The sequence below is a fragment of the Maniola hyperantus genome, chromosome 13, assembly GCF_902806685.2.
Source record: "Maniola hyperantus chromosome 13, iAphHyp1.2, whole genome shotgun sequence".
Classification (NCBI taxonomy): domain Eukaryota; kingdom Metazoa; phylum Arthropoda; class Insecta; order Lepidoptera; family Nymphalidae; genus Maniola; species Maniola hyperantus.
In genome coordinates this window covers 1,796,016-1,822,533 of record NC_048548.1, presented here as the reverse complement: position 1 = coordinate 1,822,533, position 26,518 = coordinate 1,796,016, and the positions used below count along the sequence as shown (strand labels likewise).

Below are 26,518 nucleotides of genomic sequence, written 5' to 3'. Positions count from 1 at the left end.
CACAGATTGACATTTGACGTACCTACACGAATGTTCGTACCTGTCAAACAGGATACGTTTATTTCATTTTTTGTTATCAAAACAGAAATACGAAAGTATGTTTGTTTGTTGGTTTGTTCTTCAATCACGTCACAACGGAGCAACAGATTGACGTGATTTTTTGCATGGGTATATTTAAAGATCTGGAGAGTGACATAGGCTTCTTTTCATCACGGAAAATCAATTAGGTACTGGTCTCCATGGTAGGTATTTAGTAGATGATTGATGTAACAGATAAAAGCTCCCAGAAAAGCTTTTATATAATGTTTCACACGTCGTCATTAACGTTTCCATTAGATGCTGAATTGATTTGCTTTGATACAAATAGTAGGTACGTACAAATTAATTCCGATAGGTATCTTCTCATTATCTTATGTTTAACAAATCAATCGCTAGGTAAATAGAGTTTAAACATCGTTCCAGAAGTACGCATTCTTGTTTTAGCGTTTTGAACTATCGTGAGTGATTTCCATTATATCTATAATATGAAAATGAATCACGCTAGGGCAGCTAGTATAGTGTATTTCTACGGCTATACTCACGTACCTATCCAGTCGACGTTAGCCCGACTAGTTTCGAACCCATCCGGGGTCTTTTATCAAGGGGGTCAGTTCGCGCACGCGTCGCGTTTAAGACTGCGTGCCGCGCGTGTATCTGCCCGCATAGCCCGTTGTGAGGGTGGCTGAGGGGGGAAGGGGGGGGGAGACAGCTGAACATCGTCTCCCGACAGTTCTTTCATTCGGACATTATTGTTTTACTTATACTCTCATAGTCATAAGTCATAAGACTAAGCCAGAATAAAGCGCTAAAGCTTGCGCGAGGTCGTAGCACAGGTCGTAGCCTCAACTCGTAGAGGCTTTACGTGAGAATTAATCTAAATAATTAATTGTTGACACTCGGCTAAGCCACAGATTAAATAATAGTTAGGTACTTAGACAAGCCCTTGACAAGCCTAATGGCAATTTCAGTTTGATTGGTGAGCTGTTTCTATCATAGCCATAATAGTCTCTAAAATACATTTAATTAAATCAGTTTAAATTTTTAAATTCTGCAGCCATTAAACCGGCACTAAATCCATACTAATATTATAAATGCGAAAGTGTGTCTGTCTGTCTGATTACGGCCCAACAGTTTAAGCGATTCTGATGAAATTTAGTGCAGAATTAGCTAACATCAGCTACTTTTTATCCCGGAAAATTAAAGAGTTCCCACGGGATTTTTATAGACCTAAATTTATTATTATTATTTGAATATTATTTTGTGTACCATGAATTTGGTAGGTGGTTGTGCCGACACGGAAGATGCACTGCGGATGGAAAAACGCATGCTCTGGCGGGCCCCTGAACTGCTGCGAGACCCGACCCCCCTCCCCAGGGGGTCGCAGAAAGGGGACGTGTATTCCTTTGGCATCATCTTGTACGAGATACTTGGAAGGAACGGACCGTGGGGCGACACTAATCTTACTAATGCAGGTGAGTTTTTGTTATACTTCTTTCCTGTGAAAATACTACTTACTTAGGTAGCAGTAAGGTACTTCGTCGTATCGAGTCGTCCACAAACTAAAAGTGCCCTAACTTAACTCCCTAGTACGGAACCCTAAAAAAAAAAAACAAGTTTTACCTTGATGCAACTTCCCCCGAATTTTTCTATTTGATATTTTAAATTTTCCAACTTTTCGCTATTCGTCATGATTGTCTCATTTTCGCGGTATAACATAGATAAAGGATTGTGACAGTAATGTCCGATCGAGAGGATATCCGCGACTTTGTCCGCGTGGAGATTTAGATTTTTGAAAACCCACGCTATCTCTTTGATTTTTCGAGATAAAAAGTAGCCTATGTGTATATCCAGTTGCAGCAAAAATACCATAATGTATGCCAATTCATCATTATCATGATCAACCATCACCGGCTCACTACTGAGGACGGGTCTCAGAATGAGAAGGGTTTGGCCATAGTCTACCATTTACTTACCTACTATGAGATACTTTGCGAACACTATAGAGAGCTCGCATGCCTTGCACATGTAACTATACCTATTAGACTTATGTGTCCGCTATAGCTTAACTTAACTGAAAACCGCTGCCGTGCCTATAGCGTACCATAGCGTTATTGTCGTAGCTAACAACGGTTATCAGCTAACATCTATGACGAACCACCTGACAACGCAACGCTGCCAACTGGCAACTGACAATGCATTGTTTGGTTTTTTGGTAACTAGAAACGCAATAATTATGCCTTCTCTTTCTTTTTTTCACTGAAAGCTGAGAAGGAGCGGTTATTGGCTACCGGCTTAGTAACTAAGAACTTGATAAACCAAAGCCGACCTTATCTCTATTAAGCTAAGGCTTAACTGTACATGTACTTGTCCATTACACTTTGATCTATCAATTTTAATACAGTTAGCCTTAGAGTAATAGAGATAAGGACCTCTTTGGTTTATCAATCTTCGTGAAATGTTTTTGGTTAACTGGATTGTGGCAAACTATTCGTGCAGGCGTCCACTATAGTTTGACCTATGTCAATGATCATTATAATTAAACTTTGCTGCTATGAACTTAAGGTTGTGATTACTTCACGATATTCATGAAAGTAAAATTGGTTTTATTTTAGTGAATATGCGCGCGCTAGCTATACAGACGGTATTGATACGGCAGCTCAGTGTTTCCATGTACACGGTAATTACCGTAGATGCACCGTAATTCAGTCCTAATCTACCGTCAAGGTAATATGCCCATTACCTTGACCGTGTCACCGTAATACAAAAATCACGTTAAAAATTCATAATATACTGCGTAATACGAGTACGAATCTCAGTCACGTTAGCATATTTCGTAATGGCAACATTTCTCTTGCTCTCGGTTTAAGCATCAAATCTCAGCGATCTATTTTCGTCCTTATTCAAGTAATAGGCTACTTGACACTTTTTTTAAGTTGGTCTTAAATGGTTAATATTTGTCCTATTATATCAAAAAAATAAACACTATATTTTTTTGCGCCCTAAAAACCGTAAAACTTTAATTTAAAAATATTTTTTCTTAGACAGGTAAAAACACTGTCGGCCATGTTTGGCCGATAGATTATCTGTGCTCTGACGTCATGCATTTGTAAACAACAGCATAACCTCCCAAAGTTTAATAAACATGACTTCTATACTAGTTTACATGAAAAATATAGTAATTATCGTTATTGTATCATCCAAGAATGTAAAAAACGCATCGATAAAGACCACAGGAAAGTTGTGAATTAGAGTGCCCAGTGAAATAAATATACGTAACACGCAAAGACTTGCTTAAAGGGATCCTATATGACTAACGACTTCAACCCAAATTTATTTTTGCAAAGATCACTTTGTTGTAAGTCTTACTTAATAACTTATTCAATTTATAAAGAGAAAACTATATTTTTTTACGTTTACTATGAGTTTTTAGAAATATATAAAAACTAGCTTATGCTCGTGACTTCGCCCGCGTGGACTTCATAAATTTCAAACCTCCATTTAACCCACTCAGGGGTGGAATTTCAAAAAATCCTTTCCTAGTGGATACCTTCTCTTTACCTACAAAGAACACACCCACCAAATTTCATGTATCTAGGACCAGCTGTTTAGATGTTTAGGCTGTGCGTTGATATATAAGTTAGTCAGGACTCTAAATTTTATATATATGGATACTACGTTAGTCCCCGCGTGACATAGGGATGACATTTCTTTGTTTACATATTTAATGACGTCACATCATGGCTGACAGCGTTTTCTGCGTTTCAAATAAAAATAAAAATTGTATTTTTTTAAATTGGATTTATATATCCATCCTTTTATGTATGTTCCCCGATTACTCGAAAACGCCTGGACCGATTTTGAAAATTCTTTTTTGTTTGAAAGGGTATACTTCAAAGTTGGTCCCATTTCAATTTGGTGAAGATCTGATGAACATCTTCGAAGATAGATACTGGAACTCCTCAACGGATAAGAGTAAATTGCTCGCGATCAGTGTAATAGCTTAGTAAACAGTAGATTTTTAACCAGTCATAGCATAATTCCATGGGGCCACTAAAAATTGTGAAATAAAATTTTTTTACAAAAAAAATAAAAACCGACTTCGTTACACAAACACTAAAAATTGAAAAATAATTTAATTTATTACCGATTATATTATGTATACAAGAGTTAATATAGTTCCATAATAATATTTTTTGGGGTCGGTGCCAATGAGGTGCCATTGTGGAGTCCCATAAAAATATGAAGTCTAGACGATTCGCGCAGCTAAAGCTAATTGGCACCGGCACCAAAAAGTATTATTATGGAACTATATTAACTCTTGTATACATAATATAATCGGTAATAAATTAAATTATTTTTCAATTTTTAGTGTTTGTGTAACGAAGTCGGTTTTTATTTTTTTTGTAATTAATAATTGTTATTGATATATTTCGTTGTCTTAAGCAAAATACTATAATAAATAATCATTTGTTGGACGAAATTAGATATGAGTCAAGTAGCCTATTAAGAAGGAATGAAATGTAAAATTAATGAGATTTAACAAAATATTAATATGAATAAATCCGTTTATGAAAAAGATATTGCTATGCTAGGAGAGTCAGATTCAGAATAATATTAATAATTGATTAAAAAGCAAATTCGTGACTTTTTTCTTTTAAAAATGACACGGTAATTTACACGGTATTCTTTTAGCTAATCCACCGTAATTAAATCTAGAAACACCGTAATTTTAACCCTTCAACACGGTAATTCTCGATTTACATATGGAAACACTGCGGCAGCTAGCTTAGTTACTACTACGGAAACCGCTGCGCGTTGCGCATATTAAATTAGTTGAAACACAACTCATGATACCGATATTCGGCAACGGTTATCAATATTGGTATTGAAACTAAATAACTGATGATTAACCGTTGCCAGAAATAGCCAATAACGCCCATCTTTAAATTACCTATCTATTCCTTCACCGTTAAAGCAGGTGATTTTTAAAATTGCTTAAAACGGAAATAACTCCAAAAATAGGAGGCGGACTCAGCTGCTAAGGTGGTTTCAAAGAAATGCTTTTTCATTTGAACAGAGATAATCGGACGAGTTCGTCAACCAATCGGTGGAGTCTACTTCCGACCACCCCTTGGAGGAGTGGCTGCGCGGCCGTCAGTGCTGGCCGTGCTAAAGGCGTGCTGGAGTGAGCGCCCGGACAGGCGACCGGACGTGCGCTTCGTCCGGCTGAGGCTTAAGGACATGCATGCTGGAATGTAAGTCATTTGATACTATCTTCCGACCACCCTTTGGAGGAGTGGCTACTCGACCGTCAGTGCTGGCCGTGCTAAAGGCTGCTGGAGTGAGCGCCCGGACAGGCGACCGGACGTGCGCCTCGTCCGGCTGAGGCTTAAGGACATGCATGCTGGAATGTAAGTCATTTGATACTATCTTCCGACCACCCTTTGGAGGAGTGGCTACTCGACCGTCAGTGCTGGCCGTGCTAAAGGCTGCTGGAGTGAGCGCCCGGACAGGCGACCGGACGTGCGCCTCGTCCGGCTGAGGCTTAAGGACATGCATGCTGGAATGTAAGTCATTTGATACTATCTTCCGACCACCCTTTGGAGGAGTGGCTACTCGACCGTCAGTGCTGGCCGTGCTAAAGGCTGCTGGAGTGAGCGCCCGGACAGGCGACCGGACGTGCGCCTCGTCCGGCTGAGGCTTAAGGACATGCATGCTGGAATGTAAGTCATTTGATACTATCTTCCGACCACCCTTTGGAGGAGTGGCTACTCGACCGTCAGTGCTGGCCGTGCTAAAGGCTGCTGGAGTGAGCGCCCGGACAGGCGACCGGACGTGCGCCTCGTCCGGCTGAGGCTTAAGGACATGCATGCTGGAATGTAAGTCATTTGATACTATCTTCCGACCACCCTTTGGAGGAGTGGCTACTCGACCGTCAGTGCTGGCCGTGCTAAAGGCGTGCTGGAGTGAGCGCCCGGACAGGCGACCGGACGTGCGTCTCGTCCGGCTGAGACCCGCGACTTCGTTCGCGTGGAATTAGGTTTTTTAAAAATCCCGTGGGAACTCTTTTATTTTCCGGGATAAAAAGTAGCCTATGCCACTCTCCAGGTCTTTATCTATACCCATGCAAAAAATCACGTCAATCTGTTGCACCGTTGCGACATGATTGCAGGACAAACCAACAAATAAACACACTTTCGGAGAGTAAGGGTACTGAGGTACTGATTTTATTATTCCTGGAGTAAGCCTGGAGTAAGTCTGGTTTAATAACGTGATAGGTAGCACAGCATACCTACGAGACCGTGTAGGCAGTCGCGTAGGTGTGCACGTATACTCGTAGATTCACGTCGTAGACGCTCCCGCGTCGCATCCCGCATCTCGCATTTACGCGCTATCTATTATTATAGATGTTACCGTAGCTTTACTCTCTTATAGGAGAAAAAAATACCTATAAGACCTATAAGCAATATATATGGAACAAATTGATTCTTAGAATCCGCTCTCTTCACACCGTCGTAAATGGAGTTTCAAAGTATTAAAAAACCCTTTTGTGATTTATCGTAAGTAAAAACGCTTTATGTACGGAAAACGATTTTACCTGACATGTATAACATAATGACAAGGTTCTTCAACTTGCCGATAGAGTGCATTTTGTACCTACCTAATACTAATTTTACCGGAAAATTATAAAAAAATGCAACCTTATACGCAAAGACTGCATTACATTGAACTATTCTACTACCGAATTACCAATAAGTATTTTTTAGTAAGGAAAAGGTGATTGACTGATCTTTCAATGCACAGCTAAAACTGGACGGATTAGCATGCAGATATCTATCTTAACGTAGACATCTGCTAAAAACGGATTTTTGAAAAATACGGCTTTGAAATTTGTGTAGACCACGCGAACGAGTTGCGGGCATAATCAAAGTAAGGTATTTAAGCATCTTCGCTCGATGCGTAACGATAGAAAATTAACATTAAATTATATCGATATACCGTTACTATTAACGTTAAAAACTAAATGCGCTAAAAATTTAGTAACGCTAAAATGGTAACCATCTCTGCGTGTACCATATTATGAGTATGAGTAGATAAAACGTGTTTTCTCGTTAAAAGGGAATATAAACGAAGGATGATAAGCACGAACTTAATGAGTTGAGGGATAAAAGCTTGCGACTCCATTTTAAGGGTGCGAGGTTGTCATGGTTTTTTAGGGTTCCGTAGCCAAATGGCAAAAAACGGAACCCTTATAGATTCGTCATGTCTGTCTGTCTGTCCGTCTGTCCATCCGTATGTCACAGCCACTTTTCTCCGAAACTATAAGAGCTATACCTACTGTTGAAACCATTAAGATTTTTAGACAATAATTGAAAAAAATCTAATAAATTTTGGGGTTGCCCATTACTTTTTTCATCAAACCCATATGTGTGCAGTATCTATGGATAGGTCTTCAAAAATGATATTGAGGTTTCTAGTATCATTTTTTTCTAAACTGAATAGTTTGGCGAGAGACACTCTCATAGTGGTAAAATGTGTGTTTGTGTGTGTCCCCCCCTCACCCCCTGTAACTTCTAAAATAAGAGAATGATAAAACTAAAAAAATTATCATGCAAACTTCCAACGAAAATTGGTTTGAACGAGACCTAGTAAGTAGTAGTTTTTGATTTATCGTGCAAAATGTCGATAAAATACAATAGGCTAGTTGACACTTTTTTTAAGTAGGTCTTAAATGGTTTGGGGCCGATTCTCTAGTACACAATCTCTAAACTAAACTAAATTAACAGGTCTAAATCTAGTGCTTTCCTTTTCCGCAAGCAACATTTTGAAAGGGATAGCAATAGATTTAGACGTGATATTTTAGTTTAGTTGAGAGATTGTGTACAAAGGAATTAGCCACAATATTTGTCCTATTAGATCAAAAAATTAACACTATATTTTTTTGCGCCCTAAAAACCGTAAAACTTTAATTTAAAAATATATTTTTCTTAGACAGGTGAAAACACTGTCGGCCATGTTTGGCCGATAGATTATCTGTGCTCTGACGTCATGCATTTGTAAACAACAGCATAACCTCCCAAAGTTTAATAAACATGACTTCTATACTAGTTTACATGAAAAATATAGTAATTATCGTTATTGTATCATCCGAGAATGTAAAAACGCATCGACAAATTACATATTTAATGACGTCACATCATGGCTGACAGCGTTTTCTAAGTTTCAAATAAAAATAAAAACTGTATTTTTTTAAATTGGATTTATATATCCGTCCTGCGTTTTTAATAATTGTTATTGATATATTTCGTTGTCTTAAGCAAAATACTATAATAAATAATCATTTATTGGACGATATTAGATATGAGTCAAGTAGCCTATTGTACTACGAAACCCTCAGTGCGCGAGTCTGATTCGCACTTGGCCGGTTTTTGAAGACTTATATACTCATTTATACTTTACGAGATATCATATAACAGATAGCATAATATATAAAAGGTGGCTCACGTATCAATATGAATTTTAGGGTCCGTACCTCAATATGTTCCTATGTTCAACCTATGTTCTAAATATAAAGTAAAAGGTGACTGACTGATCAATCGACGCACAGCTTTTCTTTTGGACGGATCGGGCTGAAAGGCATGCAGATAGCTATTATGAGTTATGCTTATGACGTAGGCATCCGCTAAGAAAGGATTTTTGAAAATTCAACCCCTAAAGGGGTGACATAGGGGTTTGAAATTTGTGCAGTCCACGCGGACGAAGTCGCGAGCATAAGCTAATAAAAAATGTAGCAGGAAAAGATGACTGACTGACTGATGTATCAACGCACAGCTTTTCTATTGGACGGATCGGGCTGAAATTTGGCGTGCACTAATAAATAAAAAGATTTTCGAAAATTGTATCTTCTAGCTGCATCCGCGACTCCGTCAGCGTAGATTAGGTTTTTAAAAATCCCATGGGAACTCTTTGGTTTTCCAGGACCCGTTGGCTCTGTTGCGACGTGATTGAAGGGCAAACTAACACACATTTTATAATATGGGTGATATTATGATTTATGCATTTCGTGGCATGGTTTTTTTTTATTCAGATACAAGTTAGCCCTTGACTGCAATCTCACCTGGAGGTAAGTGACGATGCAGTGTAAGATGGAAACGGGCTAACCTGAAAGGGGTATGGCAGTTTTTAATAAACTCATGCCCTTGGGTTTCTACACGGCATCGTACCGGAACGCTAAATCGCTTGGCGGCACGGCTTTGCCTGTAGGGTGGTAACTAGCCACGGCCGAAGCCTCCCACCAGACCAGAAATTTAGAAATTATAAAATTCCAAATCCCTGCCAGGAATCGAACCCGGGTCCTCCCACTAATTAGACCACAGCGCTTACCACTGCGCCAGGGAAGTCGTCAGGGAGGTTCATCAGTCGAATTTTCGCTTCGAATGATAAATTTTTCTAGGAAGACCAATATCTTCGACAACATGCTGGCAATGATGGAGAAGTACGCCTCAAACCTCGAAGGGCTGGTGGCGGCCAGGACGGAAGAAGTGATGCTAGAGAAGAGGAGGACCGATGATCTGCTCAACAGGATGCTGCCGAGGTAGGTGGCTATAGCAGGAATAGGTTTTAGCATCAGCGTGTTCCTTTCGGGTGGAAAAAAGAAGTGTGCGCTTACCTTACTCAAACCTTTTCGTAAGCGAAAGTAATGGAACATGTCCTATTGATTCACCTCGGAGTCTGCAGACTCTAAGTTTCAAAAATTAAACGTCTGTAACAGATGGATATGTCCATCTGTTACAGACGTTTAATTTAGAAACTACGGGAGCTGTAGCCTGTAGGTAAAACTGAAACTTAGAGCAGTTTATTATGTAGATCTTCGTTATTGATACAGAGTATGGTGAAAGAAAAAGTGAAGTCGAAGTTATTGAAATTGGGTATATCCGTGTACACTCTTTGAGTGTCAATAAATTATTAAGGCGGAACCAAATTATCGGATGCGGCTGACAGCTGCGACTTATCTATAGGTATCTGTATAATACATAATACAATAAAGTGTCCAAACCATCAGACGTAAGTAGCGGACGTACAGTACCTACGCGGCAGGAAATAATTTACATCGGCCTTTAGAATGACATTTCGGCTTTGTAGAGCGTTGTCTCTGTCACTCATACCTATATGACGTTTTGACGGTCTCGGTCGGAGATAATGCTCTACAAATACGCTATATCCTTCTAAAGGTCGATGTACATTATTTTCTGCCGCGTACTGTAGATAACCTTGAGCGCTCGGACGTCCGAGAGATCGGCCCATCTCGAAAGCCGCGTCTCAAACGCACACGAGTAGATATATAGACCAGAGGGGAAGCTTCATACTAGCGGCTGGTTGTAGGTTCACTCACTCTAGCGCAGCTCACGCACAACACGACGTGTCACGGACGCTCCGTTTGCCGCCAAACTGGGCGCACGGAGCGTCCGTGGCACGTCGTGGTGTGCGTGAGCTAGTGTGAAGCTTCCCCTCTGGTCTATAATATCTACTCGTGTGCCAAACGTTTGTGCACACCTATCAGCCGCGGCTTACTGATGCGTCCCATAATTATTTGTTTCACGATTATACGATTTACAGGAGTGCGAACACCGATGTTCGTTGAAACATGTTGTAACTAATGAAACGCCGCATCTATTCTAAGTAAACTAACACCCGTGTTCACAATCATTATTATGAATTCGCACAGTGTGCTCGAACGTATAGCGTGGATTCGACCAATCATAATCTGATTGGTGGAACATACACTGTACAAGTGCTGCACTGTGAGACCACACGAGTAGATATAGACCCATCTACTTATGTGGTTTAATGTAATTTAAACTCATAGTAATGATTGTGAATACGGGGGATGATATGGGGTTCGTACACGTAGCAACTAGCATGAACCACCTCTTCGCTTCAGTTCATGAACTAGTACCATTCAACAGGACAGTGGCAGAAGCCCTGAAGCGCGGGGAACCCGTCCAGGCTGAGAGCTACGACGGCGTCACCATTTACTTCAGCGATATCGTGGGCTTCACCAACCTGGCTGCCACCAACACTCCCATGCATGTACGTACTTTTAACATCGATGTGTAAGTCTGCGGCCCAGGTGGGAGCGGCGGCGGAAATCACTTAACATCAGATGACCCGGCTGCTCGCTATTTCAATTTTTTTAAGTAACTTATTGAGAGATTTCAGATACCTAGATTCATCATGATCAACCCATGGCCGGCTCACTACAGAGAACGGGTCTCCTGTCAGAGTGAAAAGGGTTTGGCCATAGTCTACCACGCGGGCCATGTGCGGATTGGTAGACTTCACACACCTTTAAGAACATTATGGAGAACTTTCAGGCATGCAGGCTGCCTCACGATGTTTTCCTTCACCGTTAAAGCAAGTGATATTTAATTACTTAAAACGCACATAACTCCAAAACGTTAGAGGTGCGTGCCGGGGATCGAACCACCGACCTCCGATTGGAAGGTGGACATCCTAACCACTAGGCTATCACAGCTTTTTTTATACCTAGATCTTTAAAAACATCATTTTCCGGGACAAAGGACATCCCGAGCTTTTAAAATCTCGACTAAAACGGCACGTGCCGTAAAAGAGATTTGCGACCCTAATTTAAATTCTTATGGCGTTTTACATACTTACCAAACAAATCTTGTTAGCTGCTTATTATACTTTACCCTTTGACGAATTACTTATCTTTTATGAGTAATTCTGGAGCCAGAGCCTAAGGCACCAAATACCTAGTAAGTTTTTCTAGACTAAGTAGTAGAACTAGCTTACGTCCGCGTGGACTACATAAATTTCAAACCCCTATTTCACCCCCTTAGGGGTTGAATTTACAAAAATCCTTTCTTAGCGGATGCCTTCGTCATAAAAACTATCAGCATGCCAAACAGCCCGATCCGTCCAGTAGTTTGAGCTGTTCATTGATAGATCAGTCATATAGAATGTTTGACATTCCGGAATAAAAAATAACCAGTCGGACTGACAGACAGATACACTTTCGCATTTTTACTATAAATTAGTACCTATGTATTGCGAATCTCTGATTCTGCAAAAACAACCTGTAATTGTCCGATTTTATTTAGGTAATTTTACACGGATCCTACCTTTGATATCCGAAATGTTATGATAATAAAATTCCTCGTAAGTATAAAGAGGATTTTGGAGGACACTACGTATGTGGAACAAAATATTATAGTAGGTGTCCGTAATGGTTCTGCTCCACTATCGAGAAGTGGTAAATGACTCGTGATATCCCGAATGGTGTGGCCGGCGCGGCGGCGCGCGGCGGCACGGCAGCTGTATCGTTCATCATCATCACTGCAGAGCACGGGTCTCTTCTCAGAGTGAGAAGAGTTTTGGCCATAGTCTACCACGCTGGCCATGTACACACACCTTTGAGAACATTATTGAGAACTCTCAGGCATGCAGGTTTCCTCACGATGTTTTCCTTCACCGTTAAAGCAAGTGATACTTTAGCGTTTAAGCTATCGTGAGTGATTTACTCACGTGTTTAGTCGACATTAGCCCGACTAGTTACGAGCCCATCCGGGGTCATTTTTCAAATGGAGTCAGTTTGCGCACGCGTCGCGGTTAAGACTGCAACGAGCTGTGCGGGCAGCGGGCGCGTCGAATTGTGTATTGTGTAATTCGTGATATCACGAATCACTTGCCGAATCCCGATAGTGGAGCTGTACCATGACAGCGAATTATGGCGTTATGGAATGGACTTGGACCGAAATTGTTCTCGTAAAAAACCGAAGTCATGTCGTAAATAATATAGACTAAAGGCTCGCTCACATTAGAGTGGGCCGTGAAAATTTGTCGGCATTAGGTACTTATTTCATGTTTTCTTTTTTTTTAACTGACAACTTATTTAGGCCCGTTGGGCGATTTTTGAATGGGTTAAAATCTTCAGGGTCACGTAACCGACATCCTAATGTTAATAGTGCTCAGAATGCTGACAAAACTAAAACTAAACTTGGTGTTGTTAATAAAATCCATTTACCAAAGAATTTTAAGTAGGTTACTTTCTAAATATTTTATAGTTTTGACTGCCATTTCTTTTTTATAAGTTGTAATTTGTTAAATACCCTATTGACTATTATATTGACGACCTCTCTGGCGCAGTGGTGAGCGCTGTGGTCTTAATAGTGGGAGGTCCCGGGTTCGATTCCTGGCAGGGGTTTGGAATTTTATAATTTCTAAATTTCTGGTCTGGTCTGGTGGAAGGCTTCGGGCGTGGCTGGTTACCACCCTACCGGCAAAGCCGTGCCGCCAAGCGATTTAGCGTTCCGGTACGATGCCGTATAGAACCCAAAGGGGTATGGGTTTAATAAAAACTGCCATACCCCTTCCCGGTTAGCCCGCTATCATCTTAGAGTGCATCATCACTTACCACCAGGTGAGATTGCAGTCAAGGGCTAACTTGTATCTGAATTAAAAAATAAATAAAAAATATACACTTAAGCGAATAGCGATTCTTCTTAAGCGATAAGCCGCTTAATACGCCTAGGTACTTAGTTTTTTTTTGCCTCCGATAAATTCTTGATTCTTGTGTATAATTTATTGGTGTAATATAAAGTAGGTATAATAGTAGTAGTAGTAGTAGTAAGTAGGTAGGTATTGTAAAAAAAAAATCATTTCAAATCACATAGAGTGAAAGAGTTTATTACATTGAGTTATTAATTATTATGTAAAGTTAAATGAACAAAGCAATAATTAACTTAGCCTGAAATTAAGTAAACTTTGATTAAAACCATGTGTTTACGTTACGCAAATTAACACTCCTACCATTATGTAATTAGAGTAGGTATGTAGGAACCACCGAAATCAGAAAACGTGTAGAAGTCAAAGATCTAAAGTGAAGTGAAGTTAGTTGATTGTATATCATGGATTTCCGCAAAGTAACGCTTGCTTCTATCATCGTCATCAACCGATAGACGTCCACTGCTAGACATAGGTCTACTAGCTACCCAACTTTGGAACTCACTTCCTGAAAATGTCAGAGAGAACTGCCACTCAGTACACTCATTCAAATACAGAGTGAAGCAGTATTACCTATCATTAATATAGAGTATTTTATATATTATATGTACCTATTTATATTTTTCATATATTATGTATATAATTATTTATGATAAGTATAATTATTGTATATAAGTTGATTTGGGTATTTATTATAAGATATTTATGTAGTTTATTAGATTCTAGTACCGTAGACCTATTCCACTTCTTGATACGCCTTACTCACAACCTTGAATGGGAAGCTGGAAGAAATCTCTGTTTAGAGATAAGCATTTCCGATGTAACTTAATTTATTATTACTTTGTAACTACAATTTTTGGTACATGAATAATAAAAATAAAAAAAATAAAATAGGTCTCTTGTAAGTACTTCCACACGTCACGGTCTTGCGCCGCCGCCTGAATCCAGCGGCTCCCTGCGACTCGTCTGATGTCGTCCGTCCACCTAGTGGGGGGTCTTCCAACACTGCATCTTCCGGTGCGAGGTCGCCATTCTAGCACCTTGGGACCCTAACGTCTATCGGTTTTACGAACTATGTGCCCTGCGCATTACCATTTCAGCTTCGCAACCCGTTGAGCTATGTCTGTTACTCTAGTTCTCCTACAGATCTCATTTCTGATTTGATCACGTAGAGAAACTCCAAGCATAGCTCTCTCCATCGCCCGCTGAGTGACTCTGAGCTTTCTTATGAACTTGCTTCTATACATGATATTTAAACTGTAATTAAAGTGAGATAACTAATGGATAAAGAACTTATTTTAATTTTAATTTTTCTCTCAGGTGGTGGAAATGCTCAACGATTTATATACGTGCTGTGACGCCATTATATCGTTCTACAACGTTTACAAGGTAAGAAAACTATTTTTAATATTAGGTATATTACAAAAATATTGTTTAGTTTTATTGTATTTACTTACTTAATATTTTTATTTAGAAAATTACATTGGTTCGAGTTTCCTTTTAGAACTCTGCGCCATGCATCATAAAATACGTCATGCCATTCTCGCACTGCGGAATATTAGCGCACGAGAAAACGATATGGACAAAATTTGCCCCAGGCTGAACTATGCCTATCCCAAACTTAATGCCACGACTGCAAAACAACATGCGACTTTTTTTTCTTAAAATAGAAGATTTTTACTATTAAATGCCACATATTATATCATATCTGTTCATTTATTAAATGTCACATATAATATTCTCATCTCTGTACATTCTGGGGCACACCTCCATACAATTTTTGTCCATCTCCTTTCAGGGCGGTCTAAATTCCGAGTTCGTTCACATTGATTATCTTAGTTTTTATTTTTGTGCAAATCATGTTTACCTACATTGATACTAATAGTCTACTACCATGAATGCAAAATATAAACAAAGTGCAAAAGCTTATCTGCATAGTAATTATTATGTAATTATTTAAATGATCTTCTTGACGAAGTTTGCCAGTGATAGCTGGCATACACCTGGAGGCGGACAGGTTTTTATGCGGCAAAATTAAAGAGTTGTAAACTTTTAAATCTAACCGAACTTGGACAAGGCATATCGGGCATCAGCTAGTAAAAGTAATCTATATCAGTACCCATATTATAAATGCGAAAATGTGTTTGTTTGTTGGCTTGATACAAAAAAAATCGCGAAGTTTCCCCAAAAGACGCATTTTTCACACGACTATTAGGAGTAAAACCAGTTTTATTCGATCGATATAAAACCAGTTTCAATAAAATTCCGTATATACGTTCAACGTTTAATATACTAAGGGATTACGGTATTATTTTATGGTAACAGAGCGCATCGAATTTTAAATATAAATATTTATAAAAAGCGTGCAACGCTCTCGGGTGGCCCAGACTTTTCTATACATTTCGCCTTAAGGCTATTCTTAATCTGATTTAGGTTGAAACCATCGGCGACGCGTACATGGTGGTAGGGGGTCTACCAGAACGGTGTTCAAGGCACGCAGCTGAGGTGGCATCTCTCGCGCTGCACGTGCTAGATGCCGTGCCCAAGATACGCATGAGGCACATGCCGGCTGCCAGGCTGCATATCAGGATAGGTAAAGTTGATTCTTTTAGGGCATACATCTTTATATGCGTACTTTCACGGGCCAAAGATCAATCCTTATGTTGAGCAGAGACAGGTCCCAGTACAGAGGCTCTGGAGTAGTGTTTGCAGTACGTGGCTGGGGTGGTGGCTCTTGCATTGCACGTACTAGATGCCATGCCCAAGATACGCATGAGGCACATGCCAGCTGCCAGGCTGCATATAATTATTGTTGGATGGAAACTAGCTCCCCATTTTTACGGAAGCTCAAAAACTTGGCAATGATGGTTTGACATTTGCAGGTCAACTCACAGAGGCAGTGGGTGTCACTATTTTCTTGTTTATATTTATATTGTTTGTATATGCATATATACAGGCATACACAGTGGAAAATGCGCTGCTGGAGTAGTAGGAATCAAGATGCCTCGTTACTGCCTATTTGGAGACACGGTCAACACTGCAGCGAGGATGGAGTCGACTGGCGAGCCTCAACGCATCCATGTCAGCAACGACACTTACAAGCTGCTCAAACAACATGGCGGCTACCACTTCAAGGAGCGTGGGATTGTCAATATAAAGGTGTGTGATCTTGAAAGCTCAACGATTTTCATACATCCCTAAATTAAAGGTCCGTTCCCGTTGCCCGTTAAAGGAGAAGGAGCGAAGGATTTTTGGTCCTATTACTGCCATTTTTCTATAGGCATGTGAGACATGAAGCATATACCCCACCCTCCTCCAGTGAGGAAAAGCTGGCTTCACAATGTCTCGGAATTCCTTCCAAAACATGTGGGTTTCCTCATTCACCGTTAACCATGTAACAAAAAAATCAAAAACACAGTGGTACTTGTAGGTAGGTACCAGAGTCACATCTGGAAAATCATTAATTCAATTTATTTTATTCGATGAACTAGCTTATGCTCGCGACTTCGTCCGCGTGGACTACACAAATTTCAAACCCCTATTTCACCCCCTTAGGGGTTAAATTTTTAAAAATCCTTTCTTAGCGGATGCTTACATCATAATAGCTATCTGCATGCCAAATTTCAGCCCGATCCGTCCAGTAGTTTGAGCTGTGCGTTGATAGATCAGTCAGTCAGTCAGTCAGTCACCTTTTCGTTTTATATATTTAAGAAGAAGAAGATACCAAGTGAATTTTTATTGTTTAGGGAAAGGGTGAAATGAAGACGTGGTGGCTAGTCGGTGAAGATCACGATCGTAGGAAAAATTCCCTATTCAAATACCGTAAGTAGCATTTAAAACGTTTTACTGATTTAAATGGATTGCGAGAAAAATTTACATATAAAGAGCATTTTTTTGCTCCTTCCCGCCCGGATATTAGAAGGGCTTATGCAAAGGTTCAATACAAACAGATCCAAAATAAAATGCATTACAAAGTGGTCATTCATTCCGTGTTTTAAAGATTCGTTTTCATGACCGTTTTAATATTTGGTAAAAGCGAAAATACGACCCTTTTGCATACAAAAGCGTAACGTCGATCACAATAAAGAATATCTTCCAATGTTTATCATTTATTTAAAACGTTGTCTTTTCACTGATTGCCTCATTGCTCTAGAGGCTGCAGATCACGAAGTTCTGGGTTCGAGTCCCGGGTTGCGTCAAGAAGTTATTAGGTTTTTCTATCAAGCAATTTTCATTTGCAGCCCAGAGTTAAGAAGTTGGTGGTCTTGCACCCAATGCATCGAAAAGCCGTTGGTCCTACGCCTGTCGCTTTGAATTGCCGACCAATATGATTGAATGTGTTGCACTATTATAACTCCTGCGTGTTGGTCTTCGCAGTTTTTTATTCAGGTACAAGTTGGCCTTGACTGCAACTGGACCATGCAGTCTAAGATGGACGCGGGCTAACTTGAAAGAGATCGTCATTAGACAGTTTTTATTAAACCCACACTCTTAATTGAATGACTCGCATGAAGTCATAAACAAGTTCCTTGGAGGTACAGTTTAGCCGGTAGGATAACTAACCACGGTAGAAGCCTTGAGTCCCACCAGACATAATATTCATCGCGATACGCTGCTAAGATTTTCGGTCAGGTCGGGAACATTTTATAATTATTCTTTTCAGAAGCGGGTGTTATTCCCGTCCACGATTCATACGAGGATGCACCATGGAACTTCGGGAGGTCTATCGTGAATATCCGGGACAGAGCGCGGTTGTCTTGCGGAGGATCACTGGGTCCCGGGTCAGCGTTGTCCTCACCGGGGCCGCCCGCGTGTGCGTGTTTCGTCCCGCAGAGGGATCACCATTCCGCCCCCGCGGTCACCTTCTGTGACGACTGACGCTAACCCATCGAAGTATTCCATCCCACAATCTACAGGTAACCTTAGATTTAACACTACCCATATTTAAATGCGAAAGTGTTGTTTGTCCTTCAACGCTGCAATGGAGCAACAGATCGACGTGATTTTGTGCATGGACATAGTTAATGACCTGGAAAATGACATAGAAATACTTTTTGTGCCGGAAAATCCGGGATTTGTAAAAACCTAAATTCACGCGACGAAATAGCAAGCATCAGCTAATTTGTATATTTTGAAAATTTAGTCAGGTTAAAAGAAAAAGAACACTAATTACTAATGTAATAGATTGCAATATTTAATAATACCTATTATGTGAAGACTACATATTTAGTGAGAAAACTCACCTTCTATGCATTATTAATTTAACGGTGTAGGTTAGGAACTATACGAATATCGTCCCTTTCACACGGCAGTCCAGTTTTGCAGGACCGGCTTTTTACTGTAGGTATCCTGCTAAACTGGACGCTGTGTTTACATGACAGTTCAGTTTTGCAGGATCCAGTAAAAAGCTGGTCCCGCAAAACTGGACTGCCGTGTGAACACGGCAGTCCACGGGCGGGGGCTGCCACCACTCCACTATCCCGCAAAAAATAGTGTCCAGCAAAAAACCGCACGCAGGAAGCCATGTGAAGACTGCTATTGAAATATATGTGTGATTAAACGGGATCCCGCTTTTTACTGGATTACGGATCCAGTTTCTAGTGACAAAATCGAATGGCTCAATTCGACCGGATCGTTTTTGTTGCAAGATCCCGCATGCGGTATGCTCGTGTGAACGCTAGCATATGAACACATTCGCCATCAAACGGGATCCTGCAGAAAAAGGGATCCTGCAAAAAACTGGACTGCCGTGTCAAAGGGGCGTATTAATATTTCCTTTCCTAAAATCTCTAGGCTTAATTTGCAGGTCCTAATTTAATCCCTACCATCTTCCATCTTCATCATTTTCCATCTTATCCAAATGAAGCAAGACTCTTTTTAGAAAGCTTTTAAAAGAAGCCGTTAGAGATCAACCGAGTTACTGAAATGCCTTTCGTTTGCTCGCAGGTTGCTTTAATGGAATCAATCAGGAACTGAATAGCTTTAAAGGCTCAACTTGGAGTGGCTTGTCGAAGTACTTTCTAGATAATAAAGGATACAGGGTGTACGATTGTAAGGATACGAGTAACAATGACTTTGACGATGTCGCGAAGCGCGCGCGAATTTTGGCTGCCATGACACGGCTGCATTGTCTTGACTTCGATTATAACAATTTTTCATAGGAAAAGTTTTGCGGATGTCATTATCATGCGTCATCGCTCACAGCAATTGTTTGCAGTAATAAGGTCCAAACGCACTTACGCTCCGCTGCGCGACGCGGCAGCACCTTGTTGCATACAAAGTCATACAAACTATATTTGCCGCGCCGCGTCACGCAGCGTCGCTCAAGTGCGCTTTGCTCCATACATACTCATATAAACTAAGTATATGACGTGCCGCGTCGCGTCGCGCAGCGCAGCGTAGTACCCGGCAGGAAATATTGTAGATAGACCTTGAGATAGCGCTTTCGTAGAGCGTTGTCTGTCGTTGAAACCGACAAAACGTCACATAAGTGACAAAGACAATGCTCTACAAAGCCGAAATCTCATTCTAAAGGTCGATGTACAATATTTCTAGCCGGCTACTGTAAGTACGTTTGGACCTATGCAGAGCGATACAGCTTCAAAAAGGTCTCAATACCGTGTATGCAAATGAGACTACCTATTGACAAAATGTATCACACCAAAAAGTCGTGAGTCGGTGATGCCTCTTATATGCAAATTAATATTACTTACCCTTTGCAAACACGAGTGACTTTTTAGTAAAGAAAACCCGGAATTTAAGTATGTCAATTAGTAGAACCAGAACTTTTTATTTTTCTGCTACGAGTAAGTTTGTTAAACGAGGTTTCTTTTTGAAAAAGATACTCTTTAAGTTCATTAATTAGAAGTTTCTTTGAGGTATTTGATTTAGACAAACGCTTTCTGGTAGCTTTTTATTTACACTGTAATATACCTATATCTATAAGTATTGTAGCAAACTGCTCACAGATTGTCTTTAGAGAAAAGGTCACGATGAAACAATGTGGCCACTGGCCAATTCCGTTGTACACAATCTCTAAGCTAAACTAAAATGGCACGTCTAAATATATTGCTATCAATTTCATAATGTTGCTTGCGGAAAAGGATAGCATTAGATTTAGAGTAGGTCTAAAATTTAGACCTGTACGCTTAGTAGGTACGAGATTTTATGTCAAAAAGCTCAAGTTTGTCTACACATGTAGATGTAGACAAACGTAGCCAGCGCTCCAAGTGGAAACGTTGCGAAATTAAAATCAGTGGCATTGAATTTTTGACTTCAATTCAAGGCTCTTTAGGTGCATTTTACTTTGTCGGTATTGTGTTTCGACTTTCGAATTCTAGCAACGTTTCACGTTTAGTGAGACCTAAAATCTTATACTAAGCGTACTTTTAGTTTAGTTTAGGTTAGAGATTGTGTACAAGAGAATCCGCCCCAATGTTGGTGTTATAATATGCGAAGTTTGTGTAATTTTATGGTACTTGTAACATAATAATGAATGTATACTTATCTTGAATGTTAATGCTATTTACGACGAGTATTAGAAGATAACTTAAAAAATAGTACTGCTTCATGGGTCTGATGTTAATTTTAGAAATTTTATAAAAGGAATAATTATGATATTAATAAGTAAATTTTTAAAATATTATTAAAGTACCTACACATTAAAATGTGTAGTAAAAAATAATAACATATGATATAGAAATTATTGTGCTGTACAAATTGATTTGTGTATGCTAATATCAGATGTAATTAATAAACCTAATGTAAATAAAGAAGGTAATGTTAAATTCATAAAATACTAGCTGCCCCGGCGAACTTCGTACCGCCTAACAGTTCATTCTTTTTCAGTTTTTAAAAATTTTCTCTCCGTAAGAACCATCCTCGTACTTCAAGGAATATTAAGAAAAAAGAATTGGCGAAATCGGTTCAGCTGTTCTCGAGATTTGCGATCAGCAACACATTTTGCGATTCATTTTTATATGTAGAGATTACTCCCTCACGCGATACCTAATTGGACGTTTCAAAAACGTTTTTGATGGAGCGATCAAGTAATTTATTTAAAAGTAGGTAGTTCTAAAAGTTTTTCAAAGTCTGCTAAGTTACAAACTCCAAACACTTCAAGTACCTAATTAAATATACGAAGTTACTTGATACTTAATAAAAAAAGTTAAAAAATAAAAAGTTTACATCTAGTTACTGCCAACAAACTTTATATTTAAAGAAAAATTATAAACGTAACACAAGTAAACTAAATAAAACTATTCTTATATTTGAAATAAGGGATAAATAAAAATTAATGCATTGAATTAACTCGCCAAAATAGGCTAGCTATATTATTGTTAAGTGGATAAAGTCCATACATTAACCGCGCGAAATAAATCCGTGCGGTAATAAACCACAGTGCGAGTTTACTAAATAGGTACATATTTATCAACGATGTGTTTTGTCCAGCCCATCAAACTTGGGGGCCAAAAAAATATTTATTAATTAGGCAAGCCCGAACTTTTTACTGAAAAATATTTTGACAGGGTGCCTACCTAAGTAGATAGCAAGTACCAAATAATAATAACAATTATTGTGCAAAGCATAGACGGCGAAATAATAAATATTGTATTAATACATAATAATAATTTATATATTTTATAATAATAATTCAGTCAGTAATAGATATTATTTAAACTATAAAAATATAAGAAATTAATACCTACCTATTCGTATTTCAAAGTTCTACATAATATTGTGTATTTTCTATAAAGATCAATGTTTACATTAATTAATTACTTACCTAAGTCTAAATAAGAGAAACCCCTAAATGTTATATGTATTATTGTTTGTTAAAATATACACGGATTTTTATAATAAAATCAATAAAACGTAACCTGTTTTCTTTCTCTATCTATCTAATACTTAGTAGGTACCTACGCGACAGATCGGGGTGGGAACTGGGGACCCGCACTCCCCCACTGCCTCCGCGCTAACCAGGTGCGGGAAAGCGTGGGCGCTGTGCGGGTGTGCGAGGCGTCCGCCCGCCTCCTACTCCGATTGCCATCTCGACCTGTCGCGAACTATAGCTATCCATCCCTATATATTTATTTTTCCCTACTCAGTGTTAGATAGCGAACTATAAGCACAGCCCCCGCGCTAACCCGGTGCTGGCGACCGCGGGTAACGTGCGGGTGTGCGGGGCGTCCCCCTGCCTAATACCCCGATTGCCATCTCGACCTGTCGCGTACAATAGGTAGGTACCTAGTCAAATAATAAGTAGATAGATAATTACTTAGTTGTGTAATCAAACTTTTACACGGGTAAAAGCTCATGGGGTCATTTCTACCTTAATTAGGAATTTACAGCTGACCTCAAAAGTTCGTAGAAGCATAATAACACAGGCCAAAACCAACATTAATTCTATGAATATGAAATAAGGCCTTACTTTGTAAATAATAAGTACACACGTGTTTTATAATAAATATCAAAAGTTCAAGTACCTAGGTAGGTACCTTAACCAACTATGCATTACAATTGAGAAGATTTACGTTTTATGGTCCAAGCGCACTCGTTGTGCTGTGCGACGCGATGTGCCACGTCACATATAAGCTAAGTGGGCTAAACACTCGCGGCGCGAACGGCCGCGAAAACTGCGAATCACGAGTGTAGATGTTGTTCACGCCTTCGTGGTTGCGCTTCACGCCTTTCCCCGATCAGTGTCGGTTTTTTAATCCGCGACTAAGGGTTTGCGGCGCGCGAACGTGAACTCACGCAGAAAATCACGTCGTCCGCGTCGTCGTCCATAGTCACGAACAAGACTATGATGGTTTGCGAGTGTGGAGAGACACAGTTCACGCGTGGATCTCGGCATACATTCACGGCGCGACTTCACGTGCGAGTGTAGAGCCGGCTATACTAGCGGATGTCCGCGACTTCGTAAGCGTGGATTTAGGTTTTGTAAAATCCCGTGGGAACTCTGGTTTTCCGGGATAAAAAGTAGCCTATGTCCTTCCCCGGTATGGAAGCTATCTGTACCAAATTCCGTCAAAATTGGTTGAACGGATGAGCCGTGAAAGGCTAGCAGACAGACAGACAGACCCACTTTCGCATTTATAATATTAGTATGGATATGAGATTGTAATTTGTAATGGAGCAAAGCGAGATCACTTGAGCGACGCTGCGCGGCAAATGCGTTTGTGTGGAGTAAGTCACCGCCGCGCCGCGTCGCGCATTGCAGCGTAACGCGCTCTCCTGCGTGAGCGACGAATAGTACGCGACGCGACACGACGCCACCGAAGTTATATGAGCACGGTATGCCGTTGAGTTGATCGCGTTCGCAGCATCGCGTCGCGTAGTATTCGTCGCTCACGCAGGACACCGCGTAAGTGCGGTTTCTTCGTATCAAACTTGTACTCTAATCATCAACAACGCTTCATTTTTTTTGACTGTATTTTTAAACATTGTAAAAACGTTTTACCTACTAATGACGTAAAAAACAAAAACATAAACCTAGTAAATAACAATTACGAAAAAATAGACAGAACAACGAACAAAATCCGAAGTTGTACCTACCAAGTGTAATAATTTGAAAAATATTATGGCGGGCGACTTCCTTCTCAGTTGAAACGCATAGGACCACAAATGGAATATAAATCGGAATTGATTAAAGTTGGCTCACTGACTGATTAATTTTTTCATGATTTCTGATTACTCAATCAATTTAATAAATTGAAATTCCGTGCCTTGAATTTCGGAGAGCACGCAACGCCGTCAATCCTGGTTGTTATTTCAAATCGACCCAATTTCGATGTTAAAAAACCGGCCAAGTACGAGTCAGGCTCGCGCAACGACAGTGCCGTACTACAGTCGTGTTTTTTCGACATTTTGGCACGATAATTCAAAAACTATGATGCAATAAATAAATAAAAATCTGTTTTAGAATGCACAGGTGAAGACCTTTTATATGATACCCCATTTGATATATTATGTAGTTATCTTACTTTGAAAATTGAAAATAATTTTTTTTTGTGTGATGTAACCACAAATTCACGGGTTTCAGATTTTTCCCTGAATGTCTGCTTGGTACCTACCTGCCAAATTTCATGATTCTAGGTCAACGGGAAGTACCCTGTAGGTTTCTTGACAGACCAACAGACAGACAGACAACAAAGTGATCCTATAAGGGTTCCGTTATTCCTTTTGAGGTAAAACCCTAAAAAGTTCAAAAGAAGAAAGAAGCAAAATATAATAAACAAGTCTTTTACAAATATTACATATTTATTCTACTCTATTATGTACAGTTGTGCCTATATGCTCTATAATAATATAATACTCTCAGCTTTACAATTATAGACATACAATTTACAATACATATAAAAAGTCTTAATAGCTGACTGAAAACCGAAAGGTCGACGGTTCAAACCCCGCCCGTTGCTCGCAGTCTCAGCTATTACGAGTATAACGACGCAATGTAAGTAACAAGCCGTGACCGGAAACGCGTTGTCGCAGCGACGTGTAATGACGTCACAACCGGTCCCTAGAACCTATATTTTATCCCTTTATTTGTCCCGCGCCTTGTAGGGTTAGTATGAGATTTTAGATCTCGCCAACGTTGTTAGACATCGAGCGTCGAAAATCGAAATACAAGAACATCAGAGCAAAATGGTTATAAAGAATGATGCTTTTTTTATTTATTCATTCAGATACAAGTTATTCCTTGAATGCAATTTCACCTGGTGGTAAATGATGATGTAGTCTAAGTGATGGTAGCGGGCTAACTTGGAAGATATACAACGCATCGTGCAGAAACGCTAACTTCCCCTGTAAGAAATCGAACCCAAGACCACAGCGCTCACCACTGCGCCAGGGAGGTCGTCACAATTTTGTTTCGATGTTCTATGTTCTATTAACGTTTACGAGTTATTCAAAGTCATACTAGTACAACATACATTAGAGCCTCAATAGCTCAACCGGTATAGGAGTGGACTGAAAACCGAAAGGTCGACGGTTCAAACCCCGCCCGTTGCACTATTGTCGTACCTACTCCTAGCACAAGCTTGACGCTTAGTTGGAGGAAAGGGGAATATTAGTCATTTAACATGGCTAATATTCTTAAAAAAAATATATACAAATTATTCTTTCTTTTGTCCTCTAATTCTCAGCTCTAACTCCAAATAAGCTCTCATGGAGGGATCATCCACGGATTTCATGATTTTCTCAGCTATTTCAGGCCCTGCGTTTTGCATTTTGGAGGATAGAGCTTCGGCCCATACTATGAACACACAGTTGGCACAGCCTGTTCCGCAGCACCCTGTCGGGGGCTCTTCTAGTGAGGCCTAGAATAAAAGGATTATTTCAAAACCTAAGCGTAAGAATTTGTCTTCACTTATGAGGGAGTTTTACAATATCTTAGTGAATGAACTAGAAAAATAAATTTAAAAATTTAATAGATAAATCTTACATTTTTCTTAATCCTTTCAATTTCTCTTTCCTTCTCCTCGTCAGCTTCATTTGTTTGATTATTACAGTACAACAGTATTTGACGTTGTAATAGCGGTCTTACAAGGGACAACCTGGTTTTCTGCAATAACATTGGAGATACACAGCATTATTAAGAGGAAGAATTTAAGCCACAAAGAAATGAACTTTGTAAATAATATAATATACATTGCATATGTATATGCATGTACCATATCCAAGCAAAATAAATAAATGGTTATGATTATAATTTATACTTATTCAAAAGTATAATCATTATCATCATCATCGACCTATCGCCGGCTCACTACTGAGGACAAGTCTCCTAATCATAATGAGAAGAGTTTGGCCACATTTCACCGCACTGGCCAAATGCGGATAGGCAGACTTCATACACCATTCAGAGTATTATGGAGAGCTCCCAGGCATGCAGGATTCCTCACGATGTTTTTGTTCACCGAGCAAGTGGTATTTACCAGAGTATAATTAC

The 26,518-nt window shown here is 39.7% G+C and overlaps 1 protein-coding gene and 1 long non-coding RNA gene across 2 annotated transcripts in view; one reads left to right on the top strand and one right to left on the bottom strand.

Moving 5' to 3' along the window:
- Gyc32E (Guanylyl cyclase at 32E) overlaps positions 1 to 22,411 on the top strand; it is a 66,228-nt gene extending 43,817 nt beyond the window's left edge. Inside the window, exons 14-23 of the mRNA XM_034974889.2 lie at positions 1,320 to 1,511; positions 5,117 to 5,294; positions 9,494 to 9,634; positions 11,007 to 11,130; positions 14,887 to 14,955; positions 16,000 to 16,159; positions 16,523 to 16,725; positions 17,313 to 17,388; positions 18,230 to 18,482; positions 19,513 to 22,411. Of these exons, the coding sequence (XP_034830780.2) occupies positions 1,320 to 1,511; positions 5,117 to 5,294; positions 9,494 to 9,634; positions 11,007 to 11,130; positions 14,887 to 14,955; positions 16,000 to 16,159; positions 16,523 to 16,725; positions 17,313 to 17,388; positions 18,230 to 18,444 (1,358 nt within the window). The 3' untranslated portion in view covers positions 18,445 to 18,482; positions 19,513 to 22,411. The remainder of the gene's footprint in view (positions 1 to 1,319; positions 1,512 to 5,116; positions 5,295 to 9,493; positions 9,635 to 11,006; positions 11,131 to 14,886; positions 14,956 to 15,999; positions 16,160 to 16,522; positions 16,726 to 17,312; positions 17,389 to 18,229; positions 18,483 to 19,512) is intronic.
- A 2,371-nt stretch (positions 22,412 to 24,782) lies between these two features.
- Positions 24,783 to 25,682, bottom strand: LOC138403218 (uncharacterized). The gene is made up of 2 exons (XR_011237501.1): positions 25,538 to 25,682; positions 24,783 to 24,944 (listed from the first exon to the last, which is right to left on the bottom strand). It is a non-coding gene; the product is annotated as an uncharacterized lncRNA (long non-coding RNA).
- Between the last annotated feature and the right edge of the window lie 836 nt (positions 25,683 to 26,518).